The 12,608-nt window shown below is 42.6% G+C and overlaps 1 protein-coding gene across 2 annotated transcripts in view; it reads right to left on the bottom strand.

Annotated features, from left to right (window-relative positions):
* Positions 1-12,608, bottom strand: part of LOC127575842 (dachshund homolog 1-like) — a 489,887-nt gene that overhangs the window by 291,224 nt on the left and 186,055 nt on the right. For both annotated transcript variants that reach the window (XM_052026010.1, XM_052026011.1), the window contains exon 2: positions 5,240-5,355. In XM_052026010.1, the coding sequence (XP_051881970.1) occupies positions 5,240-5,355 (116 nt within the window). The remainder of the gene's footprint in view (positions 1-5,239; positions 5,356-12,608) is intronic.

Here is a 12,608-nt window from a genome sequence, read left to right as displayed (position 1 = left end):
CTTTATCAAGAACCCAGAGCACTCAGGGGAATCCCACATAATCCCAGGGAGAATGTGCAAACAGTCAGTACCTGAGGTCAGGATCGAACCCACACCTCTGGAGCTGTGAGACAGTGGTGCTAACCACTGTACTACTGTGCCACCCATTGTGACATTAACCAATTAATTTGTTTTAGTTATTTTGGATGAAGAATAAATATTGGAAAGATCACTGAGGTTATTTCAACTACTTTTCTTCAAAATAGTAGCCACGGGAACTTCCAATTGGGAGAGCGATTTAACATTTCATTTGAAAGGCAGATCCTACAACAATGTAGCACTCACTCACCACTGGAACATTAGTCCAGATCTTGCATTCAGGACTCAGAGGATAATGTCATTTATACAAAACAAAACACATTTCTATTTAGCAAAAATTTCAATGATCATAAAAGCTGGCTGAGATTCACTGTGGGTATTTTGCTTCCATGTACTCCAATGAAAGTAGTTAAGATAAGACGAGATTTCTTTATTAGTCACATGTACATCGAAACACGCAGTGAAATGCATCTTTTGCATAGAATGTTCTGGGGGGCAGCCCGCAAGTGTTGCCACACTTCCAGTGCCAACATAGCATGCCCACAACTTCCTAACCCGTACATCTTTGGAATGTGGGAGGAAATCGGAGCACCCAGACAAAATCCACGCAGTCACAGAGAGAACATACAAACTCTTTGCAGACAGCGGCCGGAATTGAACCTGGGTCACTGGTGCTGTAATAGCGTTATGCTAACCGCTACACTACCATGCCTGCCCTAAAGTAGGGTGATGCTGGAGTGAAAAATAGACTGGTAAAGCAAAGACACGTACCTCAAAGACTCAATGGCGTGAATGCAAAAATTTGTAAATTGAACCTTCATAGATTGAGAAATATCTGTACAAGCTCTCTCCATTGGAATTAGGTGAGAACTTAAAGGGAGCACCCTATTGACGAAGGCTGACAGGAGTGCATAATGAAATGCTGGGTATATCGGCAAGTTTTCCTGCATTAAATTTCAGAGAAGGTGAGTTGTCTAGCCCCAACCTTATGCAGAGCTTGGGGGCCTTCCTTTCCAGTGTGGAACTGGAAACATTGTCCACACTTGCAAACCCATTTCTGACCGCCAATGTCTCACTGACAATTTAGCTCCAGCAGATGCCACCCAGTTGGCACAGTCGAAACTCAGACCCCTCCCATCAGAGGGGCAGACACCTGGTCATCGGGCTTGTAGGTTGCCCCAGCACCGAGGCTGGGATTGCTGAAGTCCCATCTTGGGCACAGCTGGCAGCTCCATGGAGATCTAACCTGCTGTCCCTTCCCAGGATGACAGTATTTATGATCCCCACATCTGTCACACAGTTGGTTGACCATGCTGAATCAATCCAGCACAGATATGATCAGTCTACAGTGGATCTAGAACTAATTAAGGTCACCATCCAAGACCATCTACAGTCTCCTGCACCAAGTCAACAAGCTTCCACCAGTCATGGCACAGCCAATGAGAGAGGATGAGAGAGGCTCATGGAACTCAGGTATATACAAAGGGAAGGGCAAGTTGCAGGTCCATCATATTCTCTTCCTGGCAGAGGTTCAGGTTAGAAAGTTGCTCCTTGTGGACAATGCGTGGATGTGCCCTTTTACTGAGAACCCTTCTCCCTCTCCTTCTCTTCAGGGGCCGTATGCTGCTTTGTGTGGCCTCCGCTCTTTTTTCCCTCTCATCCATGGGTACTCCAAGGGGAATAGTTGCTTACGCACCCTGCAATAGGTTTCTCCAAAGACTCAAAGTCAAGATGTTGCATTTTTGTGAGGTCAAATGCAAGAGGAAAACACACAGTAAAAGACAGAACCCTTAGGAGAATTGATATTCAGAGGGATTTTGAGGTGCAAGTCCATAACTCCCTGAAAGTCACAATGGATAGGGTGGAAAAGAAGGCATACAACATACTTGCCTTCATTGGTTGGGGCATTAAGTCAGAGGAAAATCATTCTGCAGCTGTCTAAAACTTTAAAACACCATTTCAGGGTTTCTGATAAAGATACCTGCCAAAATAACATTGTTATCATGGAGACACAAGAGACTGCAGATACTGGAATCTGGAACAACAAACAAGATGCTGGAGGAAGTAGACTGGTCCAGATGAAGGGTCTCGACCCAAAACGTCAACTGTCCATTTCCCTCCGCAGATATCGCCTGACCCATTGAGTTCCTCCAGCAGCTTGTTTGTTATCATTTGGCTTCAGATGCTGACTTGATGGATAAATACTGTCAGTAGTTTTTGTATTAATTTTGTGGAAGCACAGTTACGATCATTGGTTTAAACTTTGATGAATGCATTTCAACCCAATCATGTGAAACAATAACTAAAATCCATAACAATCATTGGCGTTTACAAATGGTTGTGGAATTTCCATTTTTCCTTTATTTCTTCCATGTCAGTTCCTTTAGTGAGTCAAAGAACTTGAGGCCAAAGTCTTTATATACAATTTCCCATTGCCTTCTCCATGGGTAGTGTTAGTGCACTGTTTGTCACTGGCTTTGGATATTTCAATAGGCAAAGGTTTTGTGAAGGGCTGTTCTCATGATTTGTCCATTGAACACAAAATGTAAGAATATCCCAGCAATTCAGTAAGAGACATCAATGGCATTTCCTGACAACAGGTAATATCAAAGCTACACAAGGTTAAGCAGAATTACTGGCTTGCTGGATTCAAGTGCATAATTTGATGGCAATAACTACCTGAAGGAATTTATCCCCTTGGTATACTGGAGCTTTTAAAAGGGCACTCGGTACCACATACAGAGAATAAACATTTCCTCTCCTCTCTCAGCCTTGTTACATCTGTCGCTCAGATTCTCACTGACCTTCAGAAAGCCCAGCGATCAGGGAATCCCAGCTGAGTACTCTTGAGCAAGCATACATCTTTACTAATACTTTCTATTGTCTTCCAGTGCCATAGTGTGAGGAAAAAATATTTTTAGGTTATTTTGCACTGAAGAGGCAGCTGAAAGTAAGATTGAGCTTGGATATTTACTGACTTTCTTTTGCCTCAGTTCTGAATTTGGTAATTAAACCAATTATTTAATCTTCTGCACAATGATGAAAGTTCTTAGCTGGAAGGAATGTATCTTTATTCCTTTCTCAAGTAAAATATTTTGTGTGTTTTCCCAGCAGAAAATTACAAGGAAGAGTTAATGCAGAAATAACAATAATTCACAAGTTTTTTATGAATTCTCGTTATCCCTACAGTGTTCGTCAAGACTCAGTATATTGACTCTGAGTGAAGTTATTTCACTTAAAGACCATCACTCTGTCAATTGAGAGGCACTAAGGAGAAGACTGTGTCATCACCCCCACCCTGCACCCAACCTTTCTCGCTGCAATGCTTCACCTCACCCTAAGTGATTCTCCTGTTGGAGTGGAGTTAATCCACAGGACAAACAGTGCCTTCACCCAACGCCCAAGGTCACTCCCACCTCAGTCACTGAACTGCAGTATGCAGATAATGTTTGTGTGGGTGCAATTTGGAGGCCATCCTCCCAAGTCACTGCTGACTGAAGTGTATGAAGTTACACTCAACTTTAACAAAAGTCCAGCCAATCTACCCCACCTCACAATACAACCCATGGACAATAATAGTCCAAGGCAAGATCCTGGAAAATGTAAACTCAATAAAGGCAGACAGCTCTGCTTTTGTTTCAGATTGAATGCTTTCTTGCTCCGGTATAACTGCCATAACCCTCGAAATATCAATACTAGAGGGCATAGCTTTAAAGTGAGAGGGGGAAAGTTTAAAGGAGATCTTACACAGAGAGGGGTGGGTGCCTGGAACACACTGCCAGGGGAAGTGGTGGAAGCAGATACAATAGCAACATCTATGAGGCAATCAGACAGGCACATAGACAGGCAGGGGATAGAAGGATATAGACTGTATGCAAGCAGATTGGATTAGCTTGGATTGACATCATGGTCGGCACAGACATCGTGGGCTGAAGGGCCTGTTCCTGTGCTGAACCGTTCCATCTTTTATGTGCTGTCTGTGAAAAAATCCACCACAGTCACCGTAGTCTGAGAAAAAGAGTGTTTGAAGCTCACGGTCTACACTGCAGCAGTGATTTCAGCCCTCCTGTGTGATTCAGAGACAGGGACTACCTACAACAGGCACTTCAAAGCACTGGAGATCCAATACAAATTTTGCTCCTGAAATATCCTCCATTGGCAGGATAAGCAAACTTGCTTCAGCATATTCTCCCAGGCCAATATCCCAGGCATTGAACTGTAATTACACCTAAACAGTTCCATTGGCGGGGCACATCAGTTGCATGCTCCATACCAAACTCCAGAGAGAGTTCCGTTAGGACAGGAGAATGCCAGATGGATAAGGAAAAGATTCAAAGCCTCATTGAAAAAATGGATCATCCTCATCATTTCCTATTATGCCAGATCCATAACTATCGTTACTCAAACCTCTAACCAATCTCGAACGTTGGCAGTTAGAGGTCCTCCTGTACAGAGTCATAGAGTAATACAGCATGGAAACTGACCTTCCGTCCATGCCGACCATGGTGCCCAGAGAAGTAGTCCCATTTGCCTGCATTTAGCCCATATTCCTCGAAACCCCCCCTATCTATATATTTATCCAACTGTCTTTTGAATGTTGTTATTGTACCTGCCTCAACCACTTCCTCTGGCAGCTCGTTCCATATACGCACCACCTTCTGTGTGAAGAAGTTGCCCCTCAGGTCCCTTTTAAATCTTTCACCTCTCACCTTAAACCGATGCCCTCTAGTTTTTAGTCCCCCCCCCCCCCCCCCCCACCCTGTCCCTGGGAAAAAGACGATATGAAGTAGATAGGTACTTTCTCTCTCCCTTCCCCACCATAGTATGGGAGCAGCTTAAGAAAGTCTAGCACTGCTGAGGCTGCAGATTTTTCACTTGCCTCAGAGCAAGGTCTAGGCCTGTTCTAGGAGCTTCAACTTCACTCTGGTTGTGCACTGACAAGGTGAGGATAAGGAAACACCTCCTTTAACTTCCTGAGGTGGTAACTCCTCGCGCATGGGAAGGGCAAAGGGGGAAGGATTTACTTTTTGAATTTCTCGGTACAAGATGAAGCAGAAGTGATCCATTAAGCTCTAGTGATCATTCAGGTGGTCAGACTGGTGAGATACTCGCATTTAATTCAAGGCAACCATGCAGTCAAGGTGAAGATGAATTCCATTACCTGTGGGTGGAATCATTCCCGGAGACATGAGGCCTGGGACGGTGTGTGGCATGATGTGGGAATTCTCGGGGGATGTAACACTCTGGGACCGTTTTGGAGGTCTTCCTGGTCTGGAACTGGAAAAGAAAAGAGGGCACCGGTTGAAAATGAATGAAAGGCCAAGATTTACAATTCTGTAGTGCCCATTGTATCCATTTCAGTCTGTCCCAAAGCACCTTACAACCAAGGAAGTACTGCCAAACTGGAGTCATGAAGTCATACAGCACGGAAACAGGCCCTTTGGCCCATTGAGTCCATACTGACCATTAAGCACTTATCTACACTGATCTCATTTAATTCTCTGCACATTCTCTTTGACTCCCCCCAGAATCTATTATTCACTTACACACTGGAGGCCATTCCCTCTTCTCTCATTTACCTTCTGTGAGAAGATACAGGAGCTTGAAAGCCCGGACATCCAGATTCCAGAACAGCTTCTTCCCCACTGCTATCAGACTTCTGAACCAATCATCACTTTCACATCCCTTGCCACGTTCTCAGACTCTTAATGTTACCTCCGTTATTAATTCCGTTACTGTCACTTCATCATTTTTTGTTGCACTGCTGCAGGCTGCACTACAATCTTTGCACCATTCTGTTGCTCTGCGCTCATCGCTGTATTTATTGTTGTATTTATTATTACCATGTATACTATTTACTCTGTGAGCTTCACGCGAACAGGCAGGAACGGTAGTGTAGTGGTTAGCGTAACGCTATTACAGCGCCAGTGACCCAGGTACAATTCCGGCCGCTGTTTGTAAGGAGTTTGTATGTTCTCCCTGTGACTGCGTGGGTTTCCTCTGGGTGCTCCGGTTTCCTCCTGCATTCCAAAGATGTATGGGTTAGGAAGTTGTGGGCATGCTATGTTGGCGCCAGAAGCGTGGCAACACTTGCGGGCTGCCCCCAGAACATTCCACGCAAAGATGCATTTCAGTGTGTGTTTCGATGTACATGTGACTAATAAAGATACAGTGGCATGCAAAAGTTTGGGCAGCCCTGGTCAAAATTTCTGTTCCTGTAAATAGCTAAGCGAGTAAAATATAACCTGATTTCCAAAAGGCATAAAGTTAAAGATGACAGATTTCTTTAATATTTTAAGCAAGATTACTTTTTTATTTCTATCTTTTACAGTTTCAAAATAACAAAAAAGGAAAAGGGCCTGAAGCAAAAGTTTGGGCACCCTGCATGGTCAGTATTTAGTAACACCCCCTTTGGCAAGTATCACAGCTTGTAAATGTTTTCTGTAGCCAGCTAAGGGTCTTTCAATTCTTGTTTGGGGGATTTTTGCCCATTCTTCCTTGCAAAAAGGCTTCTAGTTCTGTGAGATTCTTGGGCCGTCTTGCATGCACTGCTCTTTTGAGGTCTATCCACAGATTTTCGATGATGCTTAGGTCGGGAGACTGTGAGGGCCATGGCAAAACCTTCAGCTTGTGTATCCTGAGGTAGTCCATTGTGGATTTACAGGTGTGTTTAGGATGATTATCCTGTTGTAGAAGCCATCCTCTTTTCATCTTCAGCTTTTCTACAGACGGTGTGATGTTTGCTTCCAGAATTTGCTGGTATTTAATTGAATTCATTCTTCCCTCTACCAGTGAAATGTTCCCCGTGCCACTGGCTGCAACACAAGCCCAAAGCATGATCCATCCACCCCCGTGCTTAACAGTTGGAGAGGTGTTCTTTTCATGAAATTCTGCACCCTTTTTTGCTCCAAACATACCTTTGCTCATTGTGGCCAAAAAGTTCTATTTTAACACCATCAGTCCACAGGACTTATTCCCAAAATGCTTCAGGCTTGTTTAGATGTTCCTTCGCAAGCTTCTGGTGCTGAATTTTGTGGTGAGGACGCAGGAAAGTTTGGAGAAAAAAGGGTGCAGAATTTCATGAAAAGAACACCTCTCCAAACGTTAAGTACGGGGTGGATCGATTATGCTTTGGGCTTGTGTTGCAGCCAGTGGCACGGGGAACATTTCACTGGTAGAGGGAAGAATGAATTCAATTAAATACCAGCAAATTCTGGAAGCAAACATCACACCGTCTGTAAAAAAGCTGAAGGTGAAAAGAGGATGGCTTCTACAACAGGATAACAATCCTAAACACACCTCAAAATTCACAATGGACTACATCAAGAGGCACAAGCTGAAGGTTTTGCCATGGCCCTCATAGTCCCCCGACCTAAACATCATCGAAAATCTGTGGATAGACCTCAAAAGAGCAGTGCATGTAAGACGGCCCAAGAATCTCACAGAACTAGAAGCCTTGTGCAAGGAAGAATGGGCGAAAATCCCCCAAACAAGAATTGAAAGACTCTTAGCTGGCTACAGTAAGCGTTTACAAGCGTGATACTTGCCAAAGGGGGTGTTACTAAATACTGACCATGCAGGGTGCCCAAACTTTTACTTTGGGCTCTTTTCCTTTTTTGTTATTTTGAAACTGTAAAAGATGGAAATAAAAAAATAAGCTTGCTTAAAATATTAAAGAAACGTGTCATCTTTAACTTTACGCCTTTTGGAAATCAGGTCATCTTTTACTCGCTTAGCTATTTACAGGAACAGAAATTTTGACCAGGGCTGCCCAAACTTTTGCATGCCACTGTATCTTATTTTCTTTTAAGCTAACCTGAATCCGAATCTGAATTTACAATGGCCAATTGACCTACCTATCTGCATGTCTTTGGGATGTTGGATGAAACGGAAATGCCTTAAAGAAACCATTTGGCCACAGGGAGAACGTGCAAACTCCACACTGGCAGCACCAGAGGTCAGGATTGAAATTGGGTCACTGGAGCTGTGAGGTAGTGACTCTTCTGTCTGCACCATTGTACCACACCAATGTAGCCAGTGTTACAATATATTATGGATACAAACAATTTCTACAAAGTAAGCTTCCACAATGATCTGGATAGTGACCAGATAATTGGCCAGCGAGGGGCAATTCTCCTGTACTCCTTTGAAATATTGGTAAGGGATCTTTCACGTCAACCTAAGAGCCCAGACAGCCATTAGGTTAACATATGAGAGAAACAGCACATTCAACAGTGCAGCAATCCTTCGGTACTGCATTGGGTACCAGCTGGGATTATGCACTCCGCTCTCCAGGGTGGGATTTGAACCCACAAGCTTCGGACGCAGAGTTGAATGTATTACAAAGTGAGCCCCAGCTGGCATTGAAATGCACAGCGAAATTCAGTGAACATTCGCATCAATGGCAACGTTGCTGAAGTTGTTGGAAGTACTGAGAGACTGTAAATAAACTTATTTCAAGGACGGCTGCTTTTTCACTGGATTTAATAGACTGCCTTTACTAATTAGATTACATGCTGAATTCATTTCTTTCATAAAGAACAGCCACTGCTAATACATTATTCATAACTCGTACCTCGTTACCTGATCCTCAATATTAATATCTATACATGTTAGAATTGCCTAGTTTGCATATGCTAAAATTCGACATGGAGCTTTCAGCTTGAAAATTATGCTCTAACTTGTAATAATTACTGCAGTTAGCTTGATATTGATTTATGGGATTTTTAAAAGCCAAATATATGTAGTAGTTTAAATGAAAGCTATTTTAGGATTCCGCAGAAAATTAAAAGACAATGTCAGCCCTAGGAGATTTGCTCCCTCTTCTTTACACTTTTTAATCTGGCAATTAGCTAGGAGGAGAGGTAAAAAAAATGAGGGAGGGGGTTGGGCCTGCAATACGTGGCAGGTTCAGACCAGCATTTCAAACAGTTGCCACCTCCTCCTCTGTTCTCCAGACCATACTGTATTGATGTGAATTTCCAGAGGGAAAACAGAACATTGCCAGCATTTTTTTTTGTCTTGGTGGCTACATTTGTCTGCTATCTTTTTAAATTTCAAAAGTAAACTGTATTCACAATAATAAAATGTATACAAAGGAATAAGCACAGCACAAAACATTTTACATTCATGGTCAACATATTAAGTAGTGTTAACTATTTTTTTTAAAGCAGAGCATCATTGCCGCTCATGTGGCCTCCTGGGATGATACATTCTTTCATTGTTTGAGGAGCTTCCCCACCTGACTCAGTCCCTCCTTGCGTGGTAGCAGAAGGAGCCTAGATTGTGGTCTTGCCCCATTGAAGCACTGGCTGCACCGAGCTTCAGTGTGTCCCTCAGCACATACTCCTGCAGCCTAGAATGTGCCAGTCAGCAGCCTTCCCTTATGGATATCCCGCTGTGCTGGAAGACCAACAAGTTTCAGGCAGACCAGAAAGCATCTTTCACTGAGTTGATGACCTTCCAGCAGCACTTGATGTCTGTCTCAGTGTGCGTCCCTGGGAACAGCCCGTAAATCACAGAGTCCTCTGTTACGCAGCTGCTTGGGATGAACTGAGACAAGAACCCTTGCATCCTTGTCCACTGTTGATTGTGCTAAAATTCAACTCCATTGAAGTCAAAAGAATTGAATTTTAGAACACGAGGTCAAAGCACTTCCATTTCCCCATGGGGGTTGAATGTGTACTCCAATATATATATTATCCCCTGAGACTGCATTACCTGTATGAACTTTTGACAACTCCAATCTGTTCTCACTGACAGGAAGCACTGAGTTCAAAAGGAAAAAGAAAATTGGATTGGGCATGAAAATGGTAGCCAAGTTAAAACCAACAACCCACGCTTTGACCAGTGATATATAAGCTGCATAAATGCAGACAAATTCCCGTTTGCATTATGGACATAGAGGACTCACGCGGTAGTTGTGTGTCCAGAATCCAGGGGCCCACATGAGTGGCAATGGTGCCATGGTTTTAAAAAAAATACACACTACTTAATGTATTGAGTATGAATGTAAAACGTTTTGCACTGTTTTTTCTTTTGTGTATTTTTTATTAATATATAAATGCAAACAAGATGTACTGTTGTAAGTATACCGACTGGTTGCATCATGGTCTGGTACGGCAATTTGAACGTGCAGGAACAGAAAAAGCTGCAGAGAGTAGTGGACTCTGCTCTCATCATGAGCACCTCCTTCCCCACCATTGGTAGTATCTACAGGAGGTTACTGCCAATCCATCACCAAAGAACCCCACCATCCGGGCCATGCCATCTTCTCGCAGCTACCATCGGGCAGGAGGTACAGAATCCTGAAGTCCCACACCACCAGGTTCAAGAACAGAGACTTCCCTTCAACCATTCTGTTCTTGAACCAACCGGCACAATCCTAACCATTAGAGTTTAGCAACACTATAATTACTTTGCATTAAAATGGGCTCTGTTCTGATTGTGTTCTTTCTTGTAAAAATTGTTTGTTTTTCTTGTGAATGCTGCTTATCTGATGCTATGTGCCTGTGATGCTGCTGCAAGTAAGTTTTTCATTGCACCTGTGCATACATGTACTTGTGCATTTGACAATAAACTCGACTTTGAATTTTGACTTTGACTTATGAATAAAGTTTATTTTTGAAAAAACAGGTTGTCCCAGGACCAAGGGGGAGGGGAGTACATGCTGAGGGACGCACTGAAGCTTGGTGCAGCCAATGCTAAGGCTTTGTGGGGAAAGACCACAGTCTAGGCTCCTTCTTCTACTGGACATGGAGAGGCTGAAGCCCCTCAAACAATGAAATGGTGTATCACCCCAGGGGACCACGAGTGGCAATGGTGCTATGGTTTTTTTAAAAAGAAATTAACTCTACTGAATGTATTGACCATGAATGTAAAATGTTCTGCACAGTCTATTCTCTTATATATTTTTTATTATAAATAAAGTTTATTTTTGAAATATTAAAAAAATGTTCTCTAACGCTGAAATGTTAAGAAAACTCATCTGCCAATATCCATGACTATTCCTCAAATGAAATGATTTTGCATGGGAGCATTTGATCTAATTAACGCAATAGTAGGTGTCAAGACAAAAAAAAATCATGTCACCTGTGAGGTGTTACAAATTAGTCTAGAAGCCAGTGAGGACCGAGGGGGATTTTTTTTAAATTTAGCCACAATAGAGAATTAAGTCAGTGTAGGACTTGAGATTTATTAGCACTCAGAACTATGAGCAAAGGCTAATTAATGGCTTAAAGCATGAGCAAAAAACTGCAGATGCTGGAAATCTGAAATAAAAACAGAAAATGCTGGAAGTACTCAGCAGGTCAGATAGCAACAGTGGGGAGAAACACAGAGTTAACAGGACTGGGGTGTCCACCTGGATTTTGTGCTAAATTTAAATGCTGCCTTAACTAATTAAGGTTTAAGCAGTCAGGCTTGCTCTCAGTGTATTGAAGAATTGTCAAACTCTTCACAATTTATACATATTTGAATGAGGGCAATATCACTGAAAAATTGTTTGATTTTTCCAGCATTTTCCATGTTCCGTTTCTATATTATGTTGGCTCAGTTTTTCTCTTATTTACTCATATAAGTCTGCTAGCCAAGTCCCACCACATTACAACACATTGCACAGACTAAGAAGCTTAATGTACTGGTAACAGCTGCCATTAAGGCATTTCAACTTGTCCTATCACAGACATTTCCTTTGTTCTACACATTCCTCCCTCACTCTCTCCTACTGAAAAGTATCTTGTATCTTCTAGCGGTTAGCGTAACGCTATTACAGTGCCAGCGACCTGGGTTCAATTCCAGCTGCTGTCTGTAAGGATTTTGTACATTCTCCCTGTGTCTGCGTGGGTTCCCTCCGAGTGCTCCAGTTTCATCCCACATCCCAGAGATGTACAGGTTAGGAAGTTGTGGGCACGCTATGTTGGCGCCAGAAGTGTGGCGACACTTGCGGGCTGCCCCCAGAGCACTCTACGTAAAAGATGCATTTTGCTGTGTGTTTTGATGTACATGTGACTAATCTTATCTTTCCCAGTTCTGATGAAGGGTTTCAGACCCAATACGTTAACTGTTTCTCCTTCCAGACATACAGACTGACCTGCTGAGTTTTTTTTTCATTACTTCATTTTTTCATTTTTCATTCCATTTTCATCACTGAAAAGTTGAATCCATTTGTCCAGAATTTATGACTTAAATCCATGCGGGGAGGTTGGTGGGTATAGAGTTAAGATAGTTCCCTCTCTGATTCGTACAAGACAGGCAGCAATCCCCTCCCTAACAGACAGCCGAAAACAAAACCATTACATTATCTGACCTACTTTTTAATGTTACATTATAAAATAGGGGAAGGAAAGCACTCAGTCAAGTATGTTATTAATTTATTTCTGGCTATTGAAAATCGTAGTTGCCATTTACTAATGTTGAATGTTTGTTTCAAAGAAAATGGCTATGATTTGGAGCTCAACCCCCTTCCATTTAAAAACAATCGAATCCATAACTTAAGGAAAAACTTGCATGTCTGTAAGTATCCAGTTTTA

This window comes from Pristis pectinata, chromosome 11, assembly GCF_009764475.1.
Source record: "Pristis pectinata isolate sPriPec2 chromosome 11, sPriPec2.1.pri, whole genome shotgun sequence".
In the NCBI taxonomy this organism is placed as follows: Eukaryota; Metazoa; Chordata; class Chondrichthyes; order Rhinopristiformes; family Pristidae; genus Pristis; species Pristis pectinata.
The sequence above is the reverse complement of the archived record's forward strand: the minus strand, read 5'-3'. Positions and strand labels throughout refer to the sequence as shown.